This window comes from Theobroma cacao, chromosome 1 (assembly GCF_053813885.1).
Source record: "Theobroma cacao isolate CCN51 chromosome 1, ASM5381388v1, whole genome shotgun sequence".
Taxonomy (NCBI): Eukaryota; Viridiplantae; Streptophyta; class Magnoliopsida; order Malvales; family Malvaceae; genus Theobroma; species Theobroma cacao.
The window spans coordinates 15,252,519-15,275,702 of NC_142639.1; the positions used below are offsets into that span (position 1 = coordinate 15,252,519).

The 23,184-nt window shown below is 36.4% G+C and overlaps 5 protein-coding genes and 1 long non-coding RNA gene across 14 annotated transcripts; 1 reads left to right on the forward strand and 5 right to left on the reverse strand.

The window, feature by feature from the left end:
• Nucleotides 1-369: 369 nt before the first annotated feature.
• Nucleotides 370-3,822, reverse strand: LOH1 (RNA-binding CRS1 / YhbY (CRM) domain protein). 2 transcript variants are annotated; one of them, XM_018118745.2, is made up of 4 exons: nucleotides 3,674-3,822; nucleotides 2,568-2,892; nucleotides 1,941-2,348; nucleotides 370-1,145 (listed from the first exon to the last, which is right to left on the reverse strand). In XM_018118745.2, exons 1-4 carry the CDS (start codon nucleotides 3,787-3,789, stop codon nucleotides 609-611), a joined length of 1,386 nt encoding a protein of 461 aa, XP_017974234.2. In that variant the 5' UTR covers nucleotides 3,790-3,822; the 3' UTR covers nucleotides 370-608. The 2 variants fall into 2 exon arrangements, with proteins under 2 accessions (XP_017974234.2, XP_017974238.2); XM_018118749.2 differs by having other exon boundaries at nucleotides 2,568-2,895; nucleotides 3,674-3,820.
• Nucleotides 3,823-4,720: 898 nt separating this feature from the next.
• Nucleotides 4,721-5,771, reverse strand: AGD11 (ARF-GAP domain 11). The gene has a single exon (XM_018118990.2). It carries the CDS (start codon nucleotides 5,423-5,425, stop codon nucleotides 4,958-4,960), a length of 468 nt encoding a protein of 155 aa, XP_017974479.1. The 5' UTR covers nucleotides 5,426-5,771; the 3' UTR covers nucleotides 4,721-4,957.
• Nucleotides 5,772-6,957: 1,186 nt separating this feature from the next.
• Nucleotides 6,958-8,513, reverse strand: LOC148764573 (uncharacterized). The gene is made up of 2 exons (XR_016024272.1): nucleotides 7,531-8,513; nucleotides 6,958-7,253 (listed from the first exon to the last, which is right to left on the reverse strand). It is a non-coding gene; the product is annotated as an uncharacterized LOC148764573 (long non-coding RNA).
• A 2,647-nt stretch (nucleotides 8,514-11,160) lies between these two features.
• LOC18612621 (2Fe-2S ferredoxin-like superfamily protein) lies at nucleotides 11,161-12,113 on the reverse strand. The gene has a single exon (XM_018118985.2). It carries the CDS (start codon nucleotides 12,017-12,019, stop codon nucleotides 11,552-11,554), a length of 468 nt encoding a protein of 155 aa, XP_017974474.2. The 5' UTR covers nucleotides 12,020-12,113; the 3' UTR covers nucleotides 11,161-11,551.
• A 1,019-nt stretch (nucleotides 12,114-13,132) lies between these two features.
• On the forward strand, nucleotides 13,133-17,218 carry LOC18612622 (linoleate 9S-lipoxygenase 5-like). Its single transcript, XM_007049516.3, has 9 exons — nucleotides 13,133-13,448; nucleotides 13,735-14,015; nucleotides 14,092-14,332; nucleotides 14,421-14,735; nucleotides 14,837-14,922; nucleotides 15,139-15,225; nucleotides 15,383-15,684; nucleotides 15,791-16,054; nucleotides 16,311-17,218. Exons 1-9 carry the CDS (start codon nucleotides 13,247-13,249, stop codon nucleotides 17,077-17,079), a joined length of 2,547 nt encoding a protein of 848 aa, XP_007049578.3. The 5' UTR covers nucleotides 13,133-13,246; the 3' UTR covers nucleotides 17,080-17,218.
• LOC18612623 (FAD-dependent oxidoreductase family protein) lies at nucleotides 15,307-22,633 on the reverse strand. 8 transcript variants are annotated; one of them, XR_016027076.1, is made up of 11 exons: nucleotides 21,639-22,633; nucleotides 21,398-21,547; nucleotides 21,041-21,255; nucleotides 20,857-20,927; nucleotides 20,589-20,748; nucleotides 18,578-18,752; nucleotides 17,990-18,148; nucleotides 17,775-17,863; nucleotides 17,230-17,558; nucleotides 16,575-16,836; nucleotides 15,307-16,468 (listed from the first exon to the last, which is right to left on the reverse strand). XR_016027076.1 is itself a non-coding variant. In XM_018118722.2 (9 exons), exons 1-9 carry the CDS (start codon nucleotides 21,988-21,990, stop codon nucleotides 17,463-17,465), a joined length of 1,467 nt encoding a protein of 488 aa, XP_017974211.2. In that variant the 5' UTR covers nucleotides 21,991-22,633; the 3' UTR covers nucleotides 17,209-17,462. The 8 variants fall into 8 exon arrangements, 2 of the variants coding, with proteins under 2 accessions (XP_017974211.2, XP_088663570.1); XR_016027078.1 differs by having other exon boundaries at nucleotides 16,560-16,836; XR_016027075.1 differs by having other exon boundaries at nucleotides 15,307-16,125; nucleotides 16,210-16,836.
• Between the last annotated feature and the right edge of the window lie 551 nt (nucleotides 22,634-23,184).

Sequence of the window (23,184 nt, forward strand, 5' to 3'; positions counted from 1 at the left end):
TGCTGTCTTAATTGCAATCTACCGAAAATATTAGAGACAGGAAATATCTATTAGTTGGCCAGAATTGCCTATAAAAACCTGCTTGCGAGTGCAGTCAAGCAAGTAGGGCACAATTTCGCACACAGATGTATCTGCTACTCTTTAACTTAAGAAAAATGCAGAATGAAATTATAAACGTCCTCTCTTTGAAATGGATGGGGAGGTAGTCGGGTTCTTAGAAGTTCTAGATTTGCTGTATTGCATGCATGCCTATTATAGCTACATTAATATACCAGAAGTTTAGCATTTGTACGCTAATGGTGGAAAATGTCATGTAAACAAGTGTAGACAATGCCAATGCCAATGCCAACGCCAACGGGCAACAACAGCTACAGGGATTTGACATGCTTTACACATTCAGCCGACAGAAAGAAATGACTGCACATATACGTTTTATAGATCCTCGACTGCCAAGTTACTGAAAACTCAAGCATTACTGTGATGATTCCCAACAAGTACGGCTCCTTCGCAATGCATTAAGGACTATGCAATCAAGACTCAACAGATGAAATAGAGTAAATAAACATCTACAACAGCAATGTTAGCAATTACATTAATTATGAACCCTCCTATCTCCTCTTTTTCTTTAAGAGTGAAGCAGCACGTATAAATATCCGATCGACCTCGTCAAAGTTTGGTGAGTCAACATCTTTCTCTGATGCTGTGGGAACTTTTGAGCCCATGGATATTTGACACAGGTGCTCCTCAGAATGTTCAGGTTCCCTATCACTTTCAACTGGAAATTTATCAAATTCATCCAAATAAAGTGGTCGCTCTTCCCTCCTCTCTGTCTCAGTGTCAGACTCAGTCTCAAAAATATCTGACAAATCCTCAGAATCTGAAGCCATAAGCGAATCTGTAGTGGATTCATTTTCAGAAAGTTCCTTGCTCTCATCCAAAATTTCTTTCAATTTATTTGAACCCTCAAACTGCAAGCTTGAAATGTTCCTAGAATCCACATTGTCATTATCAGTGTTTTGCACGGGTTGCATTGGATCAGGTCTATTTTCAGCTTGAGCATGAAGCAACTCAAGGTCCTGCTCAAGCTTGGGAATATACTTCCTAACAGCTCGAAGCCCATCCCTATATTTGGATTTATCCAGAGCCTGTACAACGGGGAACAGAAAGAAAATGATGTGAAGGCAAATTTAGATAATTACATATTAAAGAAAAGGGCAGTGCAAGCTCTCTGTCTGACAATCTACCAAATGAGAGCTTAAATAGAAACATGCTTGATCCACATTAAGATTACATTCTCAAAGCTCGGGTGAGAGTCATACGGTGAAGATTTAAAAATAATCTTAAAGATGAACTTAAATTTTTCTGAGATTAAGAAATCAGTTTAAAGATGACCTAGGTTACTCAACCATGACAAAATATGCTAATGCAAGACACTGCTAAATATTCTACTCGATGAGAGACAAGAACAGTATGTTCTTGGTAATTTTCCAAAAATTTCTAACCAGTGGCATTTTATCCTCAGTGTAAAGTTATTTATGCAGTTCCTTTTACAATCAAACACCTACATATCAGACACATTTAGTGAAAGGAAGAAACTCTTAAATTGAAAAAAAAAAAAAAGTCTTCAGTACCACAGCATACTGAAAATTAATTCAGTTTGATTCCCAAAAAGTTTCTTTATTTGAGAAATTTAAATAAAACATGGCTCATTTTCATTCGATGCTTCTGTGCCTAATTGACTTCAATGTCCTCATTGTGTGAAATGACCAAGAACCATTCCGAAAATGTCTTCTTTATGGGATGAATTAAAAGGAGAATGTTATATTCATGCAAAGTTTGTATGCTCAGTAAACTGAAATTCTCAATTCCATTTCTCAGATTTTCAATATTAGGGAGAAAAAAAACAAACCCCCATGAAAAGATAAGGAGAGAATAAAGACCTTCTTTCTCGAAAGAGTGACCCGGGGTGACATAATCTCTGTTGGTGGTTGAGAATAATTCTTCCCTCTGTACATTATTATTGTATTATCATCATGAATGTCAAGCACAATTCCACCTGTCAACCGTGCGAGCTCAGCAGCAATCTCCTTGACTTCCTCTGGTGAAAATGTCTTAACCACCACCTTCAAAGTCTGATGTTTCTTCCAGTGAAGGTGCATGTTCAGAATTACACCCTGGTAAATTCCTCGTCTTCCTACTGGCACATAATTTTTGCACTTGAGGCCCATCTTCAAAAAGAAAAAGTGCTCTTCCGGAGTCAATATTTCTGGATCATGGGTTGTTTCTGATGATTCTGCAGGTTCAATCTTCTTTAAAGCTGTTCCAAGTCTTTCTTCTTTCTTTTGAGCCTGGAGAGAGAACAAGAGAAGGAAATACACATAAAAAAAAAATAGAGAGAGAATTAGACACAGAAGAATACACAGCAACTAGCATAGATATGACTATCTAGAAAAAAATCCCGACTTCAAATTCACGAGAGAGAGAGAGAGAGAGAAATATAGAGAGAGCACTGGCTTGAATTCTCCTTATCAATATGTAAGCATTCTGTAGACAAACTGGGAGCTTACCTTTCTAAGTTTGTAAAGAATTTTTTCTTCAGCTGTCATTCTTTCATACTCTTTCTTCTTCTTCCACCTGAAGTATTTCAACCACCGTACTACAGCTCGTTTACCCTTCAGCTTCTTCCTCTTCACCTTACCATCACCACTACCAGCATTATCAACACTAGCATCTCTCTCAGAATGGTTGAGCGTCTCAACAACTTTTTCAGAAGCATTCAGAAATGGAGCTGAATGAATCCAGACATGCCCCTCGAGCAGAAACCTCCTTATGTCATAGATTGGGGCAAAAGCTTGCTGCCAACCAAAAGCCTTGCATATAACATCACCCAAACTACTGCATTGTGAGTAAATCCTCATGCAAATTCTTTTAGTGAATATATGTATAAATATATATATATATATATATGAATGATACATTGAACACTTACTTCAATTGCACTAAAGCTTTAAAAGATTCAAATTTACTAAGTCATTAACAAGTTGTATCATTACGTTACCCAGAAAACAAACCAGGCTTTTGAAAACCAGGGGGAAATATAACACAGATGCAACAAGATTCAAGCATTAACGCCAAAAAAATAGTTGGAAAAAGGAAATGCATACAAAGTAATTGCTAGTCATGAATCCGTTCACGATTCTATGAAAACAGAGGATCATAAGTTAATAAGGTTTTCCTATTAAACCAAAGCCAAGGGTTTTTAGTTGGATCAAAACAAACAGTAACCCCCAATTAAAATTGTTAAAAATTTACATGAAAATGTGAGGGACCTCAAATTCCTAACACACCTTCTAAAAGATGTTATTCCAAAAGCAAGTAGAAAATTTAGGAATCCATCAATATTGTGTTAAGTTTAATGAACTCCAACCGAAACTCCAATCAAGACGAAAACAATCCATTTGATATCAGTCCAAAGATGACTCATTTTCATGTCCAAAGCATCCCAGATTGCCAAAAGCCAAGCTTTTTATATGATAAAAGAAAAAGTGGATTTTCTTCAACGAATTAACACATTTCTTTCCAAATCCAATGAAATGGCACTAAGAAAAGAACCCCATCTACTGACTGGCTGAGCAACCTTAAAAAGTCATAACCCAAATACAGAGAGAGATACCTGGTAATTTGAAAGGACTTATTGGGGATGAAAATGAATGAATTAGAGGAAAGAATCTTGAGCCCATGAGGTTTACGCAGAGCCACTGAAGCTGAACCTAAAATCCTCCCCGCCATTTCTCTGTTTTCTCTCTTCTTCACTCCCTTAGTCTGGGTTTGCCCTTTTATGCTGTGAACCGGTTTGGTGCAGGCCTGCGCCCACGGTTCGGCCCCTATGTTTAACCCGTTTGTGTGGTTTAGGCCTGATAAACTGATCATCACTTGTTAGAATTTTTTAAGGACTTTAAATTCTTTTTTTTTATTTATAAAATATTTCGATTGTCTCTCAAATAGTATTAAGGTCATAAATAATAAATTTGTGGAAATTTATTTTTATGAAAAGTGAAGCTGTTGGAAACTTTATTTTTCTTCTAGTACCTAATATTAATAAAACATCATTGTTTTTGTTTTTATAAATTTGAAATTATACTTTAAAAAAACTTTTAAATTACTTTAAAAAATTCAAATAAATTCTTATTATAATATTTTTTATCATATTTAATTAAGCTCAAATATTTAATTGCCTTTTCCAACGGAAATTTCGTTGGTAATTTTCAAAGGAATTATTTTTCAACGGAATTTTCGTGAGAAATTTTCAACGAATTTCTAAAAAACATTAGTAAAATTTCAAATTTTCAACAGAAACTATTACCCATAAAGCTTATACCGACGAAATTTTCAATGAACTTTTTCATTGGAGTTAAACATTTCCAACGAAAAAGAACCTATTTCCAACAGAAATTTCCGTTGGAAATAGCCAAATTTTTTGTAGTGCCTTGACTCTTCTCTTAAGATGCAAATTAACGAGGAATCACCATATCTTATCATCAATGTGCTATAGAAAGGCCTAAACCTCAATCATGGGCTACCTACTGATGCAAATGTTAAAAGAAAAGTGTTAATCAACGAAGAGAAATATTTTCCAAATGTTTAAATTTGTAGCTCAATTAAGTACTACAAATTAAGGCATTAATCATGAATAAATAAATGGAGTGATAAAAAAAATTAATAATAATAAAAAGGCATATATCCATGTAGACAACACCATATTAGAATATCGAACTAATTACAACAATTGAGAGAAGACATTGCAAATTCTTACAACAATAATGTTGTTGTTTCTCTATTAACCTTGAACTCAAGGTTCTGTGTGTCGTTCCTTAATTTTTGGTTATCATTTTTCCCTGACCCTAGAAGATTAACTTTGTTTCATGTATGTATTGTCTGTAGATATATAGATTATATACTAACTTGAACTGAGGGCAGCAAAGCCACCACCTTTCATCATCTGCTTGAACTCCTTGAAATTAACCATTCCATCTCCGTCCACGTCCACCTTCTTTATCATCCTCTTGCACTCCTCTATTGTTCTCCCTTGCTTCAGCCCCAACGATGCCAAAACTGACCTCAACTCCTCAACCGTGATGAATCCATCTCCGTTTTGATCGAACACGTTAAATGCTTCCTTCATGTCCTCCTCCTCGTCCCTCTCGTTCATGATGCTCTCGTACAAGGCGCCAAATTCGTCAATATCCACGTAACCATCTCCATTCACATCGATCTTCTCGATCATTTGGCTTAGTTCTTTGTCAGGGATAAAGATTCCTAAGTTCTCTAGCGAGTCGCTAAGCTCTTTCTTGGTGATCTTACCATCTCCGTTCCTATCAAACATTTGAAACACCCGGCGGAGCTCTGCGGGATCCATTCCTTCCATCAAGAGATTAATAATAATAAAAAAAAATAAAAACAAATGATCGAGCTTGAAATTAAGTTAGACGACGAGCTCAACAACCAAAAGAAAAAGAAGCCAAAAGAGCCATGGAAAGAAGGACCAGTCAAATGTTAAAGAGCTATTTAGCAGAAACAGATGATTGAGAGAGACCAAAATAGGAATGAGAGGCAATTGGCAAGGAAATATACATATACAAAAGGCGGTAAGTGGTTGGAAAATGATATGAAGAAAAAGGAGAACCAATAAGGTAGAGGTGATTGTTGAGTAAAAGGTGGAGAAAGAGGAGGCATGCAGTTCACCCAAGTGTCCATCGGAATCAATGGTTTTTAACAACATGCATGAGAGCTTCTGTTTTTTGGGGATGCAGAACGCGTTTATAGTTTAGATTAGAGTCATTTATTTAGGTACAAAATAAAAGGCTTCTCTGCAATTGGCCGGTCAGTTGGGTAGGCTGCTGGTTTTTATTATTATTTTAGGAATTGGACGGTTAGTTTCTGTTTGGGAATCAAGTTAGTCAAAGGAGAGGTCAGGATGCTGAAACTTGGAGAGCTGGCTTGGCATGGAGATAATTTGATTAATTTCTTATTTATTTCAATAATTATGTTTAATTAAGTAATGCGAGGTTTTGTCTCAGAGAATTCTTTTAAGAGATGAGGTATATATGTCATATAATCGGATTTCATCTTCTTGTTATCATTGCTTTATTTATAGCACTAAGCATTAACACGACAGTCAATACAATACCTAGCCTTTGGTTGAACAAAAATGAAGAAGCCACTTAGATAGTCTTCATTTCATGCCAGCCATGTTCCCACCAGTTATTTTTCAATTCAATGTCTTAGGTTCTCTCAGCTTTAATTAGAGTTTAGAGAAAATGTTCCCACCAAAAATGACCTTAAGTTTCTTGCACCAAGGACGTCTAGCATAGGATAATTAGCACTTGTTTACATGGAAACTAATTCCAGCTGTTCATAACCATGGACAGATATTCTTGGTCAGAAAGTGCATTAAAAGAAATTCTTGGTCTGAAACTCAAATAAATCCTTCATCAAACTTGGCATTTTCATTGCTATATTACCAATTCTAGGAAATGCAGCAATTTCTGGTAAGATACCATTCCATAAGTGAAACACACTGCATCCACTCCTCTCCTAATAAATACTATGCTCTTCCTTTCCTTGAATTCACAAAAATAATTGAAACAAAATGTCCAACAAAGTTTCGTGGGAAGATCTTCAAGACAAAAGAATGAGAGTGAAGGCTCATGAAGCAAAACTGAGCATGGAGCCTAAACTAGAGCTAAGACTTTGGAACTATAATGAGGTTCATCAAGAATCCAGGAAAGTACTCAATTTGCTGGAGTCCCTTGATAAGAGACCTTGGAATATCTTGGAACCCATCAACAAGGAGCAGAAGCGGGAATTCTTATGCAAATACTGCAACAAGAAATTCTCGAACTCACAAGCATTAGGAGGGCACCAAAATGCCCATAAACGCGAACGAGCACTTTCCAAAAAAGAGAAAGGAAGGATGGATTTATATAATCCATATGGTCATATTTGTAGTCATTTATGTGATCCATTTTCACCCATGGCAAGAGTTCCAAATCCAGAGACTTCCCAGAAATCCTTACGGACCAATATGGAAGCAATGATTCAGAAACCATACAATGATTCACCAGGGCATGTGAATAACCCAAATTTCATGAGCTCTCAAATTGCTATGCCCCCATCAGATGACCACTCCTACTGGAGTCCTGGTGGCGATTTATCCCAACCGGCAACTACTCCATTCCACTCTAGAGCTCCTCCTTTCAAAAATTTTGGGGGTTTTCAGAATACAAATTTGCACAAGTTCTAGCAAACTAAATTGCAAGAGTAGGTGATTATATCAGAGGTGGATTGCCAAGAAATAACAATTCTTTTTAGTTTGTAACTTTTCCCATAATGTGTTTTCAAGTTTTAATATAAGATTGAGATTTTGTCTTTTAAGTTAGTCCAATTATGATTAGGGCAATGTTATTTGGTCTCAACAATTTTCCTTGGCATATGTTTATCTACGAGTATTATTTTACAAAAACAGCTCACCGAATTCTTCTTATGAGATGCATGAAAATATATGCTCTCTCCCCAGCTTAATATTGGGCTCTTTCAGTACTTGGTCTCCATTTTCAAAGCTGGGTCTTCAACAAAATCATGCAATTCAAAAATACAAAACAAATTGAACTATGACTTGATAATTCAAGTTGCAATTCTCAAAGAAAGCAAATATTTGTTTGTCAAAGGAAAAGAAAATGGAAAATGTATTCCAGCCATGTGCCCCATAAGATCACAGAGGGAGGACCCTAAGGGCGAGTAAGTTGGAAATCAGTTTGATTGTTTATATAGCAAACGAAGAAATTGCCTCAAAACAATTCGTTTTTAACAACGGTTTTGGGACAGAGTGCGTTTGCAAAGATTTCCTTTTTTTTTTTTTAAAGAAAGAAGAGATCTGGGATGAAGAGAAAAGGAATATGCCAGTAGGAAAAGGGCCTGAAAAATCAGGAAAAGACATCAGATTCAGGTGAGTGATACTGGCTGAGTTTACATATCGCAAGTTTTTCTAGTGTTTGATTGACTGGGTTGTTTCCATCTACACCCAACCAAGAAGCTGACTTGCTTTACATTTCTATATCATCCGATCTTTTTTTTCAAGTACAAAAATAAAAAAAGGTAGAATATAAACACTTGAACTCTATTCCGCACCCAACAAAGGAAGATAAGTTGCAGAGAGCAGAGCTAGCCGATGCGGGTAATACTCTATACATATATATACATATCAAGGGTGGAAAATTAGGGTTAGGGTTTGATGAAGTTTCAATATTTAGAAACTCCAAAATAACCCACTAGCCCAAAGGCCCAAATTTTAGTGTAGTGTGGACCCAGGCTTTCTGAAACTTGGTCCAATCTAGCACAAATAAAATCAATCTGTTATTTAGGAAGGTGGAAAGGGGAGAACGGGGAAGAGACACGGTGTGCAGGGGAGGAGATCAGAGTGGTGAGAACGGCTGAGAGGGCTTTGTCGTGGCGTGAGATAGATAACTTAAGAAAGCGTATTGGTTCGGAAATTGTAAACCCTTTTGCTTCATTTTCCTTTGGTTGAACATGTGTAGACCAGTCTGTTCATTGGTAATGCGGCATCATATTAATGGTTGGGCCTATGAATGATGCAGTGGTAGTAAAAGTTTATGTAACAACTTCTACTTCCAAAGGGTCAAAACAAATATTGACCCTGGTGGATTAAGCAATGAATCATTACTTGTAACAGCATCAAGGCATCAACAGTGTCAAAATATAACTTCCCCTGTACAATAGTAGGGTTCAACCAAGGTAGACAACACAGGTTGAATTTAAGCAGATACCGTGCCACTGATCTCCTTATCGAAAACCAAAAAGAAAAATAGTGTAATACCAATATTGCAGCAAATTATCTAGAAAAGGAAATTTGTGCTGTCAAATATCAAAAGAGGAAGGTGCATTGATTTCCCATTTGAAGATTTAAATATGGGAACACATTTCAGTCCATACTGAAACTCTTTCCTTTTTCTCTTCTTTTTTCTTTTTAAGCTCTTAGGAAAACCCTTCTACAACTTGCATTGCTAAGAAGATTCTGCATCAAAAGAGCACTACCCCTAGTAAATGGCTTAAGGAAAATGATTGTAGGTGGAGCTTCTGTTCGATGTTTATGTAAGTTTATCTCCTTGCAGACTTTTGTCCTGACAGAGGATTAACAAGTCGAAGAGCACATTAAAATCTGCCATGAAAACATTAGCACTTAGCAAGAGGCGACTTGTGAGGTGAACAAGTCATGCAGTCAATAATCTCTGATTATGAAAATTATTGAATATATTTATTGAGATAATAAAGGAGAGGTTCTCTTGTGCACCATAAGTGGATTTCAGTCATTTCACTATGCAATAGAGCTTTGTAGAAACCCAGTAAGTTGAGAATTGGAGACATATATTGTTGTGAATAGGTTCTCCATGAAGTTTGGAGTACTGTAACATTTTTTTTTTTAAATGCTCGGGGCACCAACGAAAATCAGGCTGTTGCAAAAGGCTAGTGTAAAGGCTAGGGTAAAGGCTTGACAAATCCTCTTTACTTCCCACAAAATGCATAAGGCAAGTTGCCTTGAGTGAGGGTCATCCAAGCCATTTAACTGAGCACAAACATGTTTTCCCCTCCACCTTTCTCACCTATAAGATAAAACCATACCTTGTTGTCGAAGCTAACACGCTAGTATAGAAACAAAATTGAGGTTATGACTTTAACATCACATGAAACATCGCATGACAAGATCTACTTTGGAATCTTGACATACATGTTGAAAACCTAAAGTTATTTTGGGAACAAAGTAAGGATCAACGTTCAAAGGAAAAAGAAATGACTCTCCCATTAGATTAACTGCAGTCTGTTAACTTATTGGAACTCAAATGTCAAAAGTATCCACAATTACTGCAAAGTAGTAATTCATATTGGATTGACAGTATAAAGCCTGAACCAAATTCTTCCCATCTTATTAATTTATCTACCAGAAGCCAAATCCTCCATCTTGATGATAATTAGCAAAAGCAAAAGAACTGGCGGATATAGAAAAACTACAAATTCCCAACCTTTCAAACTCTTTACTGGCATTAAAGTGCACCTAACAGATGACCTCTAACTTGGAAATGCCCGAGCAATTCAAGTTACATAAGAAACTTCTTTAGCTTTTAACTTATAATATTTTGAACTGATAAGACATACTTCAGCTCTGCCCTATACTTTTATGACTTAAGCTAATGCTGAAGGGCTTAATAGAGATCAAATATCAGGTGAACTGTTCAAAGCAGTGGATTATCTCCTGTGTTTAATTGAAATCCGATATCCAATCAAGTTAATTGAAGATACAATTTCAGTCATAATCATAGTCACTAGCCACAGAAGACATAATCTCTGCAGTGTGATGCTGTACTTATCCAATTTATTCCTTGCATGATGTCATTAAACCCTTTGCTCATAAAACATTGGAGTATATAAAATTACATCATCTCTAATCAGTTATACCGAAAGCTAGGTTTGCTAAAGAAATAAAGATCACCATTTAAAATTTTAGGAGTAATCTACCAAAAAAGTCTTCCAGCAAAGGTACCTCCATTAAAACAACTTTGATAACTCAAACTAACAAAATTAGACACCTTCAAAAGAAACAATCATGTTTTATTTTTTTTTTAACTTGCTACACCTTTAGAAAAATTTTCAACCTACCCGATCTTTAATACTTGAAGAATAATCTCACAATCATTTCAATCACAGTTTCCTACAATTTCCCTCCAAAGAGCTCATAGGGTTCCAACTCCACTTTTATCCACGTCAAGCCATAAAACTAACTGGACAACCATCACTATCCTGTCTACACCAGCATTTACAAATCTATGACACAATGACATTGTTCAACCTAGATTCAAATGAAGCTGTATTGATTTCAAGATATATACCAAACAAAACACAGGCAAGTACCTGTAGACCACAGGCAGTTCTAGCTAGCACAGCTGATAACGTTCTGAGATGGCTAATCAATGACCTGGGATCAAAGCCCCCTTCACCCAGGAATCAAATCAAGTTAAATACAAGGTTGCACCATTCTTTTTAACCAGGCATTACAAAAAAAAAGGAAAGAAATAATACAGTCGTCACAGATACATAATAACTCATCCATGTCATTATTCGGTAACCAAAAACCAGAGTTCTCAATTCGCATTACATCTACTAGCATCAAGCTTTAACCACGAGAAAAATCCCATAAAACTAAATACTATTTCAGAAAGTTCTTAAAATTGTTCGATTAATTCCCCAACATTTCCCGCAACCTAATAAAGCATAGACATTGAAAAAAATCTCAATATAAAATCAAAATCCATAAAATACCTTGCATTTAAATTTCAACGCACCCAAATCATATGGGCGGAGCAATGCACAAAAATCACAAATAAAATTCGCTTCTTTCAAAGTACCAAAATTATTATTATTATTCCCACAAAACAACAGAAATACACTAAACATTCCCTCATTTCTCTTTTTGAAAATTTTTTTATGGAATATCCCAGGGCTTAGGCTCGGGGACAGCGACAACCATACCTTGGAGCTGAGGCGTAAGCACGACCTGACACCCAAGCCTGGAATGCTTGTTCAAGATACGACCCCTCGAATTCCTTACCAACACGTATTCCTCATCGTAGGTCCGAGGTGGAAGCTTCTCGAGCCATTCCTGGGCGATGTTGACCTCGCATTCGGCGGAGCAAGCGTCGATCTCCTCGAGGCGGTGAGAGGCCGGGTCGATCAGCCCGCCGTTAGTCAAGGCCCGAAGTAAGGTCTGGCCCGCTAGGCCAACTACCTCACGCTTCTGGCCTGCAGGGTCAATAGCGAAGAGCTTGACGATCCGGTCGGCAACTTTTTTGGAGGAGGATAAGGTAGCGGAGGATCGGGTGAGGATGTGGGAGGAGAGTGACGGGAGACGATGGATTTGGGAGGTGAGTTTTTGGAGTGTCGAAATCGCCATTTTATGTGGAAGAGGCAGAGAATGAGAGGAGTTTCAGTCTTGCAGGGCGTTTGGAGCTGAGGTGTTTTGGTGTTCAGCAATTTGGTTCGGTTAATCCGAGCTTGTTTTCGCAAAGTGGGTTCCGTACGGTTTGGAAGCGTGCGGTGCCGAACCCGGCCTTTTTCGTCTCTTAATATTTTACAACAAAAAAATTCTGAATTATTTAAAAATATTTTTTATTTTTTATTTTTTATTTAGTTAAATCAAATTTTTATATTTTTATTTTAAATTAAATAAATTCTTATAACTACCAATTAATTAATTGTCGTTAATTAAAACATAAATTATCATTTAAATCAACTGGTATTTGATGAAATAGTAATATAATATGTTAATATAATATAATATTATAATCATATGACTTTTAATGGCAACATCATATATGTATACAAAATAAGAGTTTATTTAAATTATTGACTATACATTGATAATATAGGTATATTAAATAAAATAATTGTTTTCTATGAAATCAAAATCATGATTGTTACAAGCTAGTTACAGATTAATAAAAATTTATTTGAATTGTCTTGACAATATTTACCACAAATGTATTTTTATTATGTGTAGAGTATTAAGTAAAAATTTTGTATAGTTTATGATTTAAAAATGATTAAATAAAATGTTGATATGTTGATATATTTCCATGTCATAAATCAATAATAAGTGAAAGAAAAAAAAAACAATTGACAATGTTATATGCATCCAAATCTAATTAATGCTTAATGGTTATTGAACAATGAAATACTTAGAACAGTTCTTTCTTTCATACAAACCACTTTGTTGAAAATATGTACTTGTATTAACATCATCAAATATTATCTACTCCTTTATTCACCCCACAAAAAAAGAAAAGAAGAAGAAAAAAATGCTAGTACCTCAGTCCTCAAGAGGGAACGTTAGTTTGTTTTGGTGAGTAGCATCATGAAAAAGTAGAAACATCAATGTTATTCAGATCATAAATGATTGAGCATTTAAATCCAAAAGTGCTATACAAGAAACCTTCCTAGCAAGAAATGAATCAGATTCATAGCTGGCAACTAAGCCAAGAACATGTCTTTCCTTCCCTTATTGCATTGCTCTGGATTCATTCTTCTCTTCCAATGCAAAAATTGCTTCTGATGAACTGACATTATCATCAGTTTTTGAGCGACAGAAGAGGAAAAGCAAAAATCGAGAGAAAAAAGTAGAATGGATAGTCATCACCTATGTTCTAGTATACACGACTGTTTTAGTGCCGCCCCCAGCAGAATTTCTAAAACTAGTCTCCAAGATCGCCCTGCTAACCCATACATAATCAATGGAAAAGTTGTCATTGAACATAGTCCTGGACTATCAGGTCCTGGAAAATCAGCTTCACTTCAGCTTTATAGTTCAACAGAACTAGACCCAAGTAAGTTGTGTTTAGCCCAGTTATTTATTTATTACTACATTGTAATCTTATTTTGGTTCCATTTTGTTCATACTCTTGTTATTTATTTATGTTTTTTGTGAGAAAGAATTCAAAAGTATTCATGATTTTGATTTCTGGCATCCTTTATTTGGTTATATTCGATCTTTTGATGACTGATATTCTGCCTAAACTTTAAGCAAAGATAACTACAAAGACAAAATAGAAAACATTTTGGACCTTTTCTCCCTCTCAACTGCCTTCACGTTATTGCATTTGCAATCAATAGACAGCAGGATAGGGAAGCTGAGCGAGAAAGCATGCCTCAGGCAGGGAAAGAGCAGTAAAAAGGATGGCACAAAAATCACAACTTATAAGATAAAACTACATGTAGACCCTGGATTTGGAAATCCAGGAGCTTTTGTTATAGAAAACAATCACAAGCATAGATTCTTCCTTCCATCTGCAACTCTGGAAACTCCAGAAGGAAAGGTCATCCACTTTGACTGCCGATCTTGGGTGTATCCAATCAAAAAGACTAATACCAGCCGGGTTTTCTTCTCAAACACGGTAAGTTATATACAAATTTTGGTCTAGTTTTTGTAGTTATGCGTTTTGAAATCGCATTCCATTTTTGTCATTGCAGTGTTATCTTCCAAGTCAAACCCCAGCTGGTCTTGTGGAACTGAGAAGGGAAGAACTTAAAAGCTTGAGAGGGGATGGAACTGGGGAAAGAAAAGAATGGGATCGAATATATGATTATGATGTCTACGATGATCTTGGTAATCCTGATAAAGGTCCAGATCATGTTAGACCTGTCTTGGGTGGTTCTGATTCACATCCATATCCTCGCAGGGGAAGAACAGGGTGCCCTACAAGCAAAAATGGTATCTGACTTTACGTAATGCATATATCTCAATGTTTCTTAAGGGTTATTACTTCCTGTTCTCACTTTGGATTTTCATTATTGGACAGAAACAATTAACTTGGACACTTATGTTCCTCCGGATGAGAGATTTAGCCCCAAGAAACTATCTGAGTTCATCGCAAATGCAATCCAAGCCACTGCTCATTTCCTCCTACCTGAGGCAAAATCCTTGTCCCATGATTCCAGTAGTTTCGAGTCATTTGATGAGATACGGAACCTGTATTCTGATAACAGAAGCCAAGTAATGAGGGGAACGATAACAGAGAAAATGAAGAAACTAGTACCAGCTGAGCTTATCAAACAAGTAACTCATGCAAGCAAACAAGACCACATAAAATTCCCGCTTCCTCAAATTATAAGAGGTGATCCTAACAACAATCTGCCATTACTATTCATAGCGGGTGCATTGCTGTGTGCTTAATGTTTTATTGCTTATAAACTCGATTTGCTTTCCATTCTTCAGATAATGAATGGGCATGGACAGAAGATGAGGAGTTCGGGCACCAAATGCTTGCAGGGACAAATCCAATGCGAATTCAAAGCTTGAAGGTCACTCCACCTTACTGACTTGGTTCTTAAACTATTAGCTTATTACTCTGTGAAACTTGTCAGAAAATTATTTTACTTTTTTTTTTAAAATAATAGGATCAGTGGAAAATATTTTACAAACATTTCAATGGTAGTTCATATTAGCTGATATCAAATCACTCTCGGTTTCCCTAACCATCTTCTGAGTGTTAATTTTGTTGTAACTTGCTCTTTCAGGTATTCCCACCTCGAGGAAGACTTCAGTACAGTTCTATACGGAAATCAGACGTAGAGCACAACCTGGATGGTCTGAGTATTGAACAGGTAACCTAACCCCTTTGAATTTTCTTCAATGCAATGAAACCATGAAGCAATTTTACATCCGACTCTTGTAATCTTAAAGAATTGGCACGTAAAGATAAATTTTGAGATATATTCCTTGTTGCAACTTATAAATTGACTTTCAGCGTATGTATTACAGGCAATGAACCAGTGGAGGATTTTCATCCTAGACCACCATGACTATCTCTTACCATTTTTAGGAAAAATAAACTCAGAGGGTGTCTGTGCTTATGCATCCAGAGCATTGCTATTTTTAAGGGAGGATGCCACTTTAAAGCCATTGGCGATTGAACTGAGCTATCCAGTTTCCTCAGACAGCAACGAGATGGAAAGCAGGGTATTCCTTCCAGCAAAAGAAGGCACTGATCGAGCACTTTGGCAGTTGGCGAAAGCTCACGTAGCAGCTAATGACTCGGCATACCATCAACTCATCAGCCATTGGTGATGAGCAATAGCTCTTCTGAAAACTCTCTCGTCCCTAATGAATCATGACAACAAGTTTTTCTTTCACTGGACTGATTCAGAAGAATATTACACCTTTTTCCAGGTTGCATACTCATGCAGTTGTCGAGCCATTCATCATTGCCACCAGAAGGCAGCTGAGCGTGATGCATCCAGTTCACCGGCTGTTGGAGCCTCATTTCAAAGACACCATGCACATAAATGCACTGGCTCGGAGTATTCTCATAAACTCCGGAGGAATCCTTGAGAAGACACTCTTTACATGCAAATTTTCCATGGAATTGTCTTCTGAGCTTTATAAAGAGTGGAGATTCGATGAACAAGCCCTCCCCTCCGATCTTGTCAAGAGGTAATGATCCTCAATAATCTGCAAGTCCATGTCTATTTCCTTTCTTTCGGTAATTAATACAACATAATTAACTGGAGATTTGAACAAAATCAGTATAAGATGATCAGAAAAAACATTGAAAAAACCTTCAGTTTAATAGATTATTAGCAGTTCACCTAGAAAGTGGCCGGACGTTCAAAAACGTTTGACGGTTGGGGTTGAGAATCGCAAAATTTTTACATAATACCATATAATATATCTTGATATCACTTCTCAGGCGCATGGCCCTGGAAGACCCAGAAAGCCCCACTGAGGCCCAAATTCTCTTCCAAGATTACCCCTATGGTCTAGATGGTCTCGATGTATGGCTGGCCATCGATACATGGGTGAAAGATTTCTGCGACCTCTTCTATGAAGATGATGATTCTGTGAAATCTGATACAGAAATCCAGGGATGGTGGTCAGAAATTCGAAATGTCGGTCATGGTGATAAGCGCAATGAGACATGGTGGTACCAAATGACTACCAAGACAGATCTTACAAAGACGTTAACAACCCTCATATGGATCTCATCAGCCCTTCATGCATCAGTGAATTTCGGACAATATGCATATGCAGGTTACCCTCCAAATCGTCCCACTCGGTGTCGAAAGTTCATTCCAGAGGAAGGGACGATGGAGTTTGCCGAATTCTTAAAAGATCCAGACAAGTACTTTCTCAACATGTTGCCTGAAAGATTTGAGGCAACCCTTGGCATAGCATTAATGGAGGTCCTCTCACGGCACACATCTGATGAAGTTTACCTAGGTCAGAGGCCAACATCAGAATGGATTGACAACAACGAGGTCAAGCAGAAATTTGAGAAATTCATCGAATCTCTCCAGGAGATAGAGAAGCAAGTCATGGAGAGAAATCGAGATTCAAAGCTGAAGAATAGGTGCGGGCCGATAAAGATGCCGTACAGACTTCTCTACCCTGATGCAACTAAGGTAGAATTCAGAGAGGGCATCACAGCAAAAGGGATTCCTAATAGTGTATCCATATAAGTTATTTATGAAGAAAACATGTAACTATATTAAATATTATGCAAACACGATTATGAGATATGTAAATAAACGTGCAACAGTAAAACAGTTCCTGAAGGAACAAAAAAAAATAAAAAAAAAGCCAACCCAAAGTTCATAACGTATACGTACTTGCAAAAAATTTCAGGACACATCATTCCACATCATTCCAGACATTCTCCCGGGGCAAAGAGGAAAGAGAAAAATGTCGGTAAGGCATAGAGATGCTGAATACAATTTTTAACCTGAAAAGTAAAACAGTGAGACAGTGTGGCTTCCTGATTTCTGAATCTAACCAGCAGCCTCAGATTTGCTCAACTAGATCTGTCCATTAATATTTATCTGATGTTCTTTGGAACATTGTTCTAACAACATCGACCTTGAGCAGCAAATGGTGAATTATCAACATGTGTGGGATTGCCCAATACCATATCAACAACCATTTCTGCAGTTCCTAAGGCCTGAAAATTGGACCAAAGTGATGAATCATTTTTCATGAACTATGATACAACATGCAGAATTATCAAAGATAGACAAATCCTTATACAAAATAATTAGTGATCAACAGATCATCCATTTATGGACTAGAATGCGACAATATGGAATGACCAAGTGTTCAATACAAAAATGGAACAACATAAAATTTTCCAGAATATCATACATAAAACAAAATTTACCATAGAGAGCCCTCCTCCTTCATGCCCAGTTGCAAGGAACATGTTTGACAAACCAGGCACATGTCCAATCACTGGTTTCCCATCAGGCACTGAGATAAGTAAAGATATCATTTCAGGAATTTTATGTAAATCAATCTATTCTGCAAGTATAAATTTCTAACAGCTGTATACCAAAGATCAAAATATTACACAAGATGCAATATACGTGGACTTACTGTAAGGGCGTAGCCCTACTCTCACGTTTCTGTTCTTAATGAAATTTTTGAGGGAAAGTTCTTTTAATTTGGGAATGAAGTCTCCAGCCCGTTTCCATATATGAAGAATGATGGAATCTTCGACCTCAGTGCTGAACCCAGCAAACTGACGGCTGCTCCCTGAAAGATAGATCAAACTTAAGAGAAAATAAGATGTACACCAACAAATTAACATGATCAACTGGAAAATGTACACAAAGAACATACATTGCATAGATAATAATGCCCATTTATGCATTTTATTTTGCAGAAATAAAGGCTACTGATAAATAAAAAAAAAGGTAAATGTTAATTTCATCTACCATATTATTAAACAATAAGACCTAAAAGTTAGAATCTATAGACTTTTCTAAGAGCAGGGAAAACAAACAACATTTTGAAGGTCCATGCAGTCTCACTTTTCCTCGAGTGTTAAAAAGAAGCAGAATAATAAGAACATAAAAGCAGACAATATATTCTTTTCCACACCAAAACTATGATTTTACCATGAGTAAATGAATATTTAAAAGCCAGCATTGAGAATGGCAAGCAATAAGGGTAAAATTTTACCTAGAATAAGATTACCCATTGTGTCCATTGTGGCCGTCATTGAAACAGACAGGGTTTGGCTCTGATCATTCAGCCCTGGAGTTAAAATTGAATTTTCATAATCTACATAACCAACCTCCATCAAGCCATGATTCAGTTGAAGGGAATTAAAGTTCTCAAGCACAAGAAGGTGACCCTGTTATGGATATAAAACGCAAGGCAGACATTACATAAATAACTTTTGAAAAAATCAAATAAATAAGCATGGAAAATGCATCAATGAATTGCATTATTGAAACTCATAAATATCATCCTACTACATTCATGAAATTTTCCTCCCAAGATATGTAAGGAACTCTTCAACTGCATTTTAGTAGGAGAAGCTTTGTAACAGATATTAGGTGAGCTTCCTTATTGACAACACAGAATAGTTGCATTTTTATGATGGTAACATCATATGTTAAAATAGTTTACATTTTGAAATGCAACTATGTTTATTAGTTTTTTAGACATATAACATGTGCATGTTCAGGCATTACATGGTTCGACAATTATAACCAAAGGCCTGTTCCAACATGAATCTGCGCTAAGACACGGCTATATATGGATCATACTTAATAACAGTGAAGAAGTGTGAAAAACATTGGGACAGCATGCCCAAGCATGTTGAAACAGGTTTGTTTCATTCATAAGATATAATCAAACATATGATTTATTCCAAACAACCCCATCAGCATTAAGTGGGTGTCTGGCAAGATATTTTTGTGCTTTAATAATTCATAATATTATAAGAAAAATTATATTTTTTCACATTCATCTTTTTTATTGGTTCAATTTTTTTATCTTGATTTAATCCATTTTATTATTTTTTATTAATAAAAGATTATTTTATTTCAATCATTTCTTTTATTCTGAAACTGATGATTTTGTTCAATAAAGTTGAGTCTTTTATTTATTAAAAAGAAATTAAAATACTACAAAATAGTTTTTTTATATCTTACAGCACTTCTGAATTAAGTATGCAGATTCGATATTTAAGTCTCTTTACAACTCTTGCAAAATACTCAAACAAGACGTTTTATAGAAGCTCTAGCTGGGCCAAACAAGTTCTTTAGCCTAGTTTGGCATTGCTTTTGTGATTGGAAAAAGCATGAGTTGGGAAAAGTGCATTTGAAAACTGCTGTAAAAAATTGTATTTTGAGATTTTTGAGTATTTGGCATTATTGATAAAAAGTACCGTAGAGAGTTAAAAACACCTTCAAGGGGCTTTTGCAGTTGGTTCAAAAATTGCTAACAAAAAAGTGCTTTTGCACTCAAACCATGGTGTGTTCGGCATTGCATTGGCTGCCAAAAGCTGTGTTACCAGAGCCAAACACAATGCCTAACTAGCAATTAGTCTATAAAGAAAAGCCAACACAATATGTCCAAACATATGCCTGACTGCAACAGCACACTGATGAATTATCCAGAGCATTACACAGCACTATGAAGAATTTTTAACATTGATATATCGAATTTAGCTTCAGATATCAGCCCAAAAATTATTTTGTTTCATAAATGTTTGATATAGCAAAAGGATCTACCATCCTATAAAAGCATACAGAGAGAAAACAGAGGGAAAAAAAAAAAAAAAAAAGAGGAATTCTGCTATATTGATATGCCGCCAAATTCAAGGATTTATTGAATGAGATCAAACTCTCAACCAAAGAGAATTAGTATAAAAGACTATTGAAGCCTGTTGCACAATTAGAATGCTTAAAAAAGATTATAGTCCCTAATCGAATTTGGACACGAATACAAGACTAGCACTTCCAACATGACCAGTTAATCAACAGAGATACCAAGATAAATGTGGTCAACCCGCAAAAACTAAATAGTTTAGTGAAACCATGGCCTAAACAAAGATAGAGATCCAAGCATACACATAGGTTCATTCGCAAATATATTATACAGAATAACAAACGCAGCAGTAGAGAAAAATAAAATATGAAATCTTAAATTATGCAAATCCATTTATATCTTGGATTCTTACCTTCCGAGGCTTTACAAGGACGTCCAATTTAACATTTGAGCCTCTGAACAGGTCATGCATCAGAGACTGGCTCCAACAACCGGCTGCAACTACAATGGCCTTACCATACAGGGTATTATTGGAAGTCCGAACAGCTTCAACCTCCCCGCTACTAGTAGATCTGAACTACAGGAGTTAGAAGAGTTACTCAAAGACCAGAATAATCATACACACACATGTTTTGTCCCTTGTTCTCATCATTAATGTGCTGCAGAAAATGATGACAGACCTTACTAAACCTGCAACTGGCTCATGATAGAACTCTGCATATCTACCTTCCAGCGTAAAAGATCTGTTAACCTATAGATCATTGGAGTCTATGTTATTTACATGAAAAGGGGAGACATTAAAAATGAAGCAATCATTAAGCCAAATGTCATTAAATAACTAAAGGAAAAAGAAAACAAAGACACCTTTTCGATATATGAAACAGTACGAAGAGCATCCAACTGGCAATCATCAGGTACAAAAGCAGCCCCACCATCACTCCCAACAAAAAGAGCAGGTTCCACGGAGAGCAATTCATTGCTGGGCAAATACTCTGCTGTCAACCCAGCTTCAGATAGCTGCCTCACCCTCTCTCTTAAGATAATTGAATCCCCAGGAGTTCTACCAACTAACAAGCTTCCTACAGCTCAGAACACTAGAAATTACCACGACTTCCAAAAAGTTTAACTCAACTTCAAATTAAAAAGAGATAACAAAGTACAAAGTCACCGGACATTAACATCTGACATTACCATGCAATTATTATAACGGTCAAATCATACCTGTCTTTTTCCAACCCAATACTTGAAGAGGATCCATGCCTTGATCACGTATTGTCTCAGCCAACCTTTTCCACAGTTGGTGACTTCTTTTGGTAAGTTCCCATGTCTGGCTTCCAGGATTTTTGTGTACCATCCATATGCACCCCTGTCCTACACCCACCAGAGTTTAGTGCAAACCAAAAAAAAGAAAAGAAGAGAAGGGCGGAGGGGAATAATAGTTGGAAAAAAAAAAAAGCTTTACCTGCACCAGTGGCGCCGGAGCAGGGTACGGCCTTATCAACGACTGCAACGGATAGATCCGACCCGATTAGAAACTGTCGAGCGATTGTCAACCCGATGATTCCCGCTCCGACGATCACGACGTCGAAAGACTGGGAAGATGCCTTCAACGGTTCAGAACCCGAATAACAAGCGGGTTTGGGTCGGGTTGTTCTGGTCTCGTTGACCGAGAGTGAAAGCTGTCTCCTAGGGATTTTGAAGCCGTACAAGCTCGATTCGAACGAGAAGGAACACAGCCTAACTCTACTGAAAGAAGTGTAGCCATCGTTAACAAAATGGTTCGAGCTTGGGGAGTTTAGTGCCATTGAAGCCATGGTTCTTGCTGTTTCTGCTTTCAATCTCTTTTTCTCTCTTTATTCTTTTTCACTTGTTATTAAAAAAATGTAAAAAAAATCAAAATTGGGCTGTAAAAAAAATCTTTTCGCATCGTCCTTTGTAAAAATAACTTTTTATTTAATTTAATATTTCAAAAAAATTTGTCATTTTATTATTTTTCTATATTCTTTTTTCCTCTCCTTTTCTTTTATTTCCTCCAAAAATCTTTGCTTAATTGGCTGCCATACTCTAGGCATCCCACTTCCATTACCCTAATACTTTTTTTTTTTAATTCTAATTCCTTTGCTCTCAACTTTCAACCCGAAATATTAGTCAGTCACCTTCTATCCTCTTCAAGCTCTTCCATGCTGGCATTGGTGGTGGTGCTTCTGCCATTTAAGCCCTCCCCTCTTCCTCCTCAATTCCTTTTTTCTTCCGCTCCATTTTTATTCTAAATTTAGGCCTCTTCTCTCAAGCCTCCCTTAGTTGTCGGCACCCTGGTTCTACCGCCAGCGGTTTCTCATATTTCTTTCTCTTTTTTCCTTATCCTTTTATTTCTTTCGTCAAAATCCTCTCTCTCCAACTCCTTGTTCCAAAACTCTCGCCTTCCCAATTCCTAAAATCTGCCGCCTTTTTTTTTTTTTTTTTGTTACTAGCGTACCCGTCCGCCCCTCATGATGCACTTTTTTTTTAATTTAATTTAGATATATCGCGAAACAGACATATAACAGTAATTTCATCAACATAAGAAATTGTTGGTCAATATTTCAGATATACAAAATAGAAGCGATGTATCGGCCGCCATTTGTAGTGCTGCTGTCCTCATATAAAAATGAAAAGGCTAATTGCTTAATTTGAGACTATATATTTGGGCATTTTGTTAATTACGAGATCAAATATTTTAATTATAATAATTAAGGGTCAAATGTTTTCGATTCTTTATAATTAAAAATTAAGTTGATAGATGGATAGAATATGGATAACAGGAGATGACATGACAGATGAATTCATGTTATCCAAATGGTACCGTTTTGATTTAAATCTTACGTCTAATTATTATCCAATTTCACTTGTTTTGCTTCATCTCCTCTCCGATCAAGCTCTCTTTTGGTCAAAAATGGGCACATGCAGGATCAACAGTAAAATGATTCTAAGTTTTTGAAAATTGTGAAATGTATTAGCTCATGTCTGAA

Excerpts from the sequence above, each read along its gene's own strand:
- LOH1 (XM_018118749.2), bottom strand. The coding sequence starts at position 3,789 with ATGGCGGGGAGGATTTTAGGTTCAGCTTCAGTGGCTCTGCGTAAACCT. Across the intron at positions 2,896-3,673 it reads AAGTCCTTTCAAATTACCAG|TAGTTTGGGTGATGTTATAT; the intron begins GTATCTCTCTCT and ends CTCACAATGCAG. Across the intron at positions 2,349-2,567 it reads TTCTTTACAAACTTAGAAAG|GCTCAAAAGAAAGAAGAAAG; the intron begins GTAAGCTCCCAG and ends TTCTCTCTCCAG.
- AGD11 (XM_018118990.2), bottom strand. The coding sequence starts at position 5,425 with ATGGAAGGAATGGATCCCGCAGAGCTCCGCCGGGTGTTTCAAATGTTT.
- LOC18612621 (XM_018118985.2), bottom strand. The coding sequence starts at position 12,019 with ATGGCGATTTCGACACTCCAAAAACTCACCTCCCAAATCCATCGTCTC.
- LOC18612622 (XM_007049516.3), top strand. The coding sequence starts at position 13,247 with ATGGATAGTCATCACCTATGTTCTAGTATACACGACTGTTTTAGTGCC. Across the intron at positions 14,923-15,138 it reads TGCGAATTCAAAGCTTGAAG|GTATTCCCACCTCGAGGAAG; the intron begins GTCACTCCACCT and ends TTGCTCTTTCAG. Across the intron at positions 15,685-15,790 it reads CATCAACTCATCAGCCATTG|GTTGCATACTCATGCAGTTG; the intron begins GTGATGAGCAAT and ends ACCTTTTTCCAG.
- LOC18612623 (XM_018118722.2), bottom strand. The coding sequence starts at position 21,990 with ATGGCTTCAATGGCACTAAACTCCCCAAGCTCGAACCATTTTGTTAAC. Across the intron at positions 20,928-21,040 it reads CTGTTTCATATATCGAAAAG|GTTAACAGATCTTTTACGCT; the intron begins GTGTCTTTGTTT and ends AATGATCTATAG. Across the intron at positions 18,149-18,577 it reads AATGGGTAATCTTATTCTAG|GGAGCAGCCGTCAGTTTGCT; the intron begins GTAAAATTTTAC and ends TCTATCTTTCAG.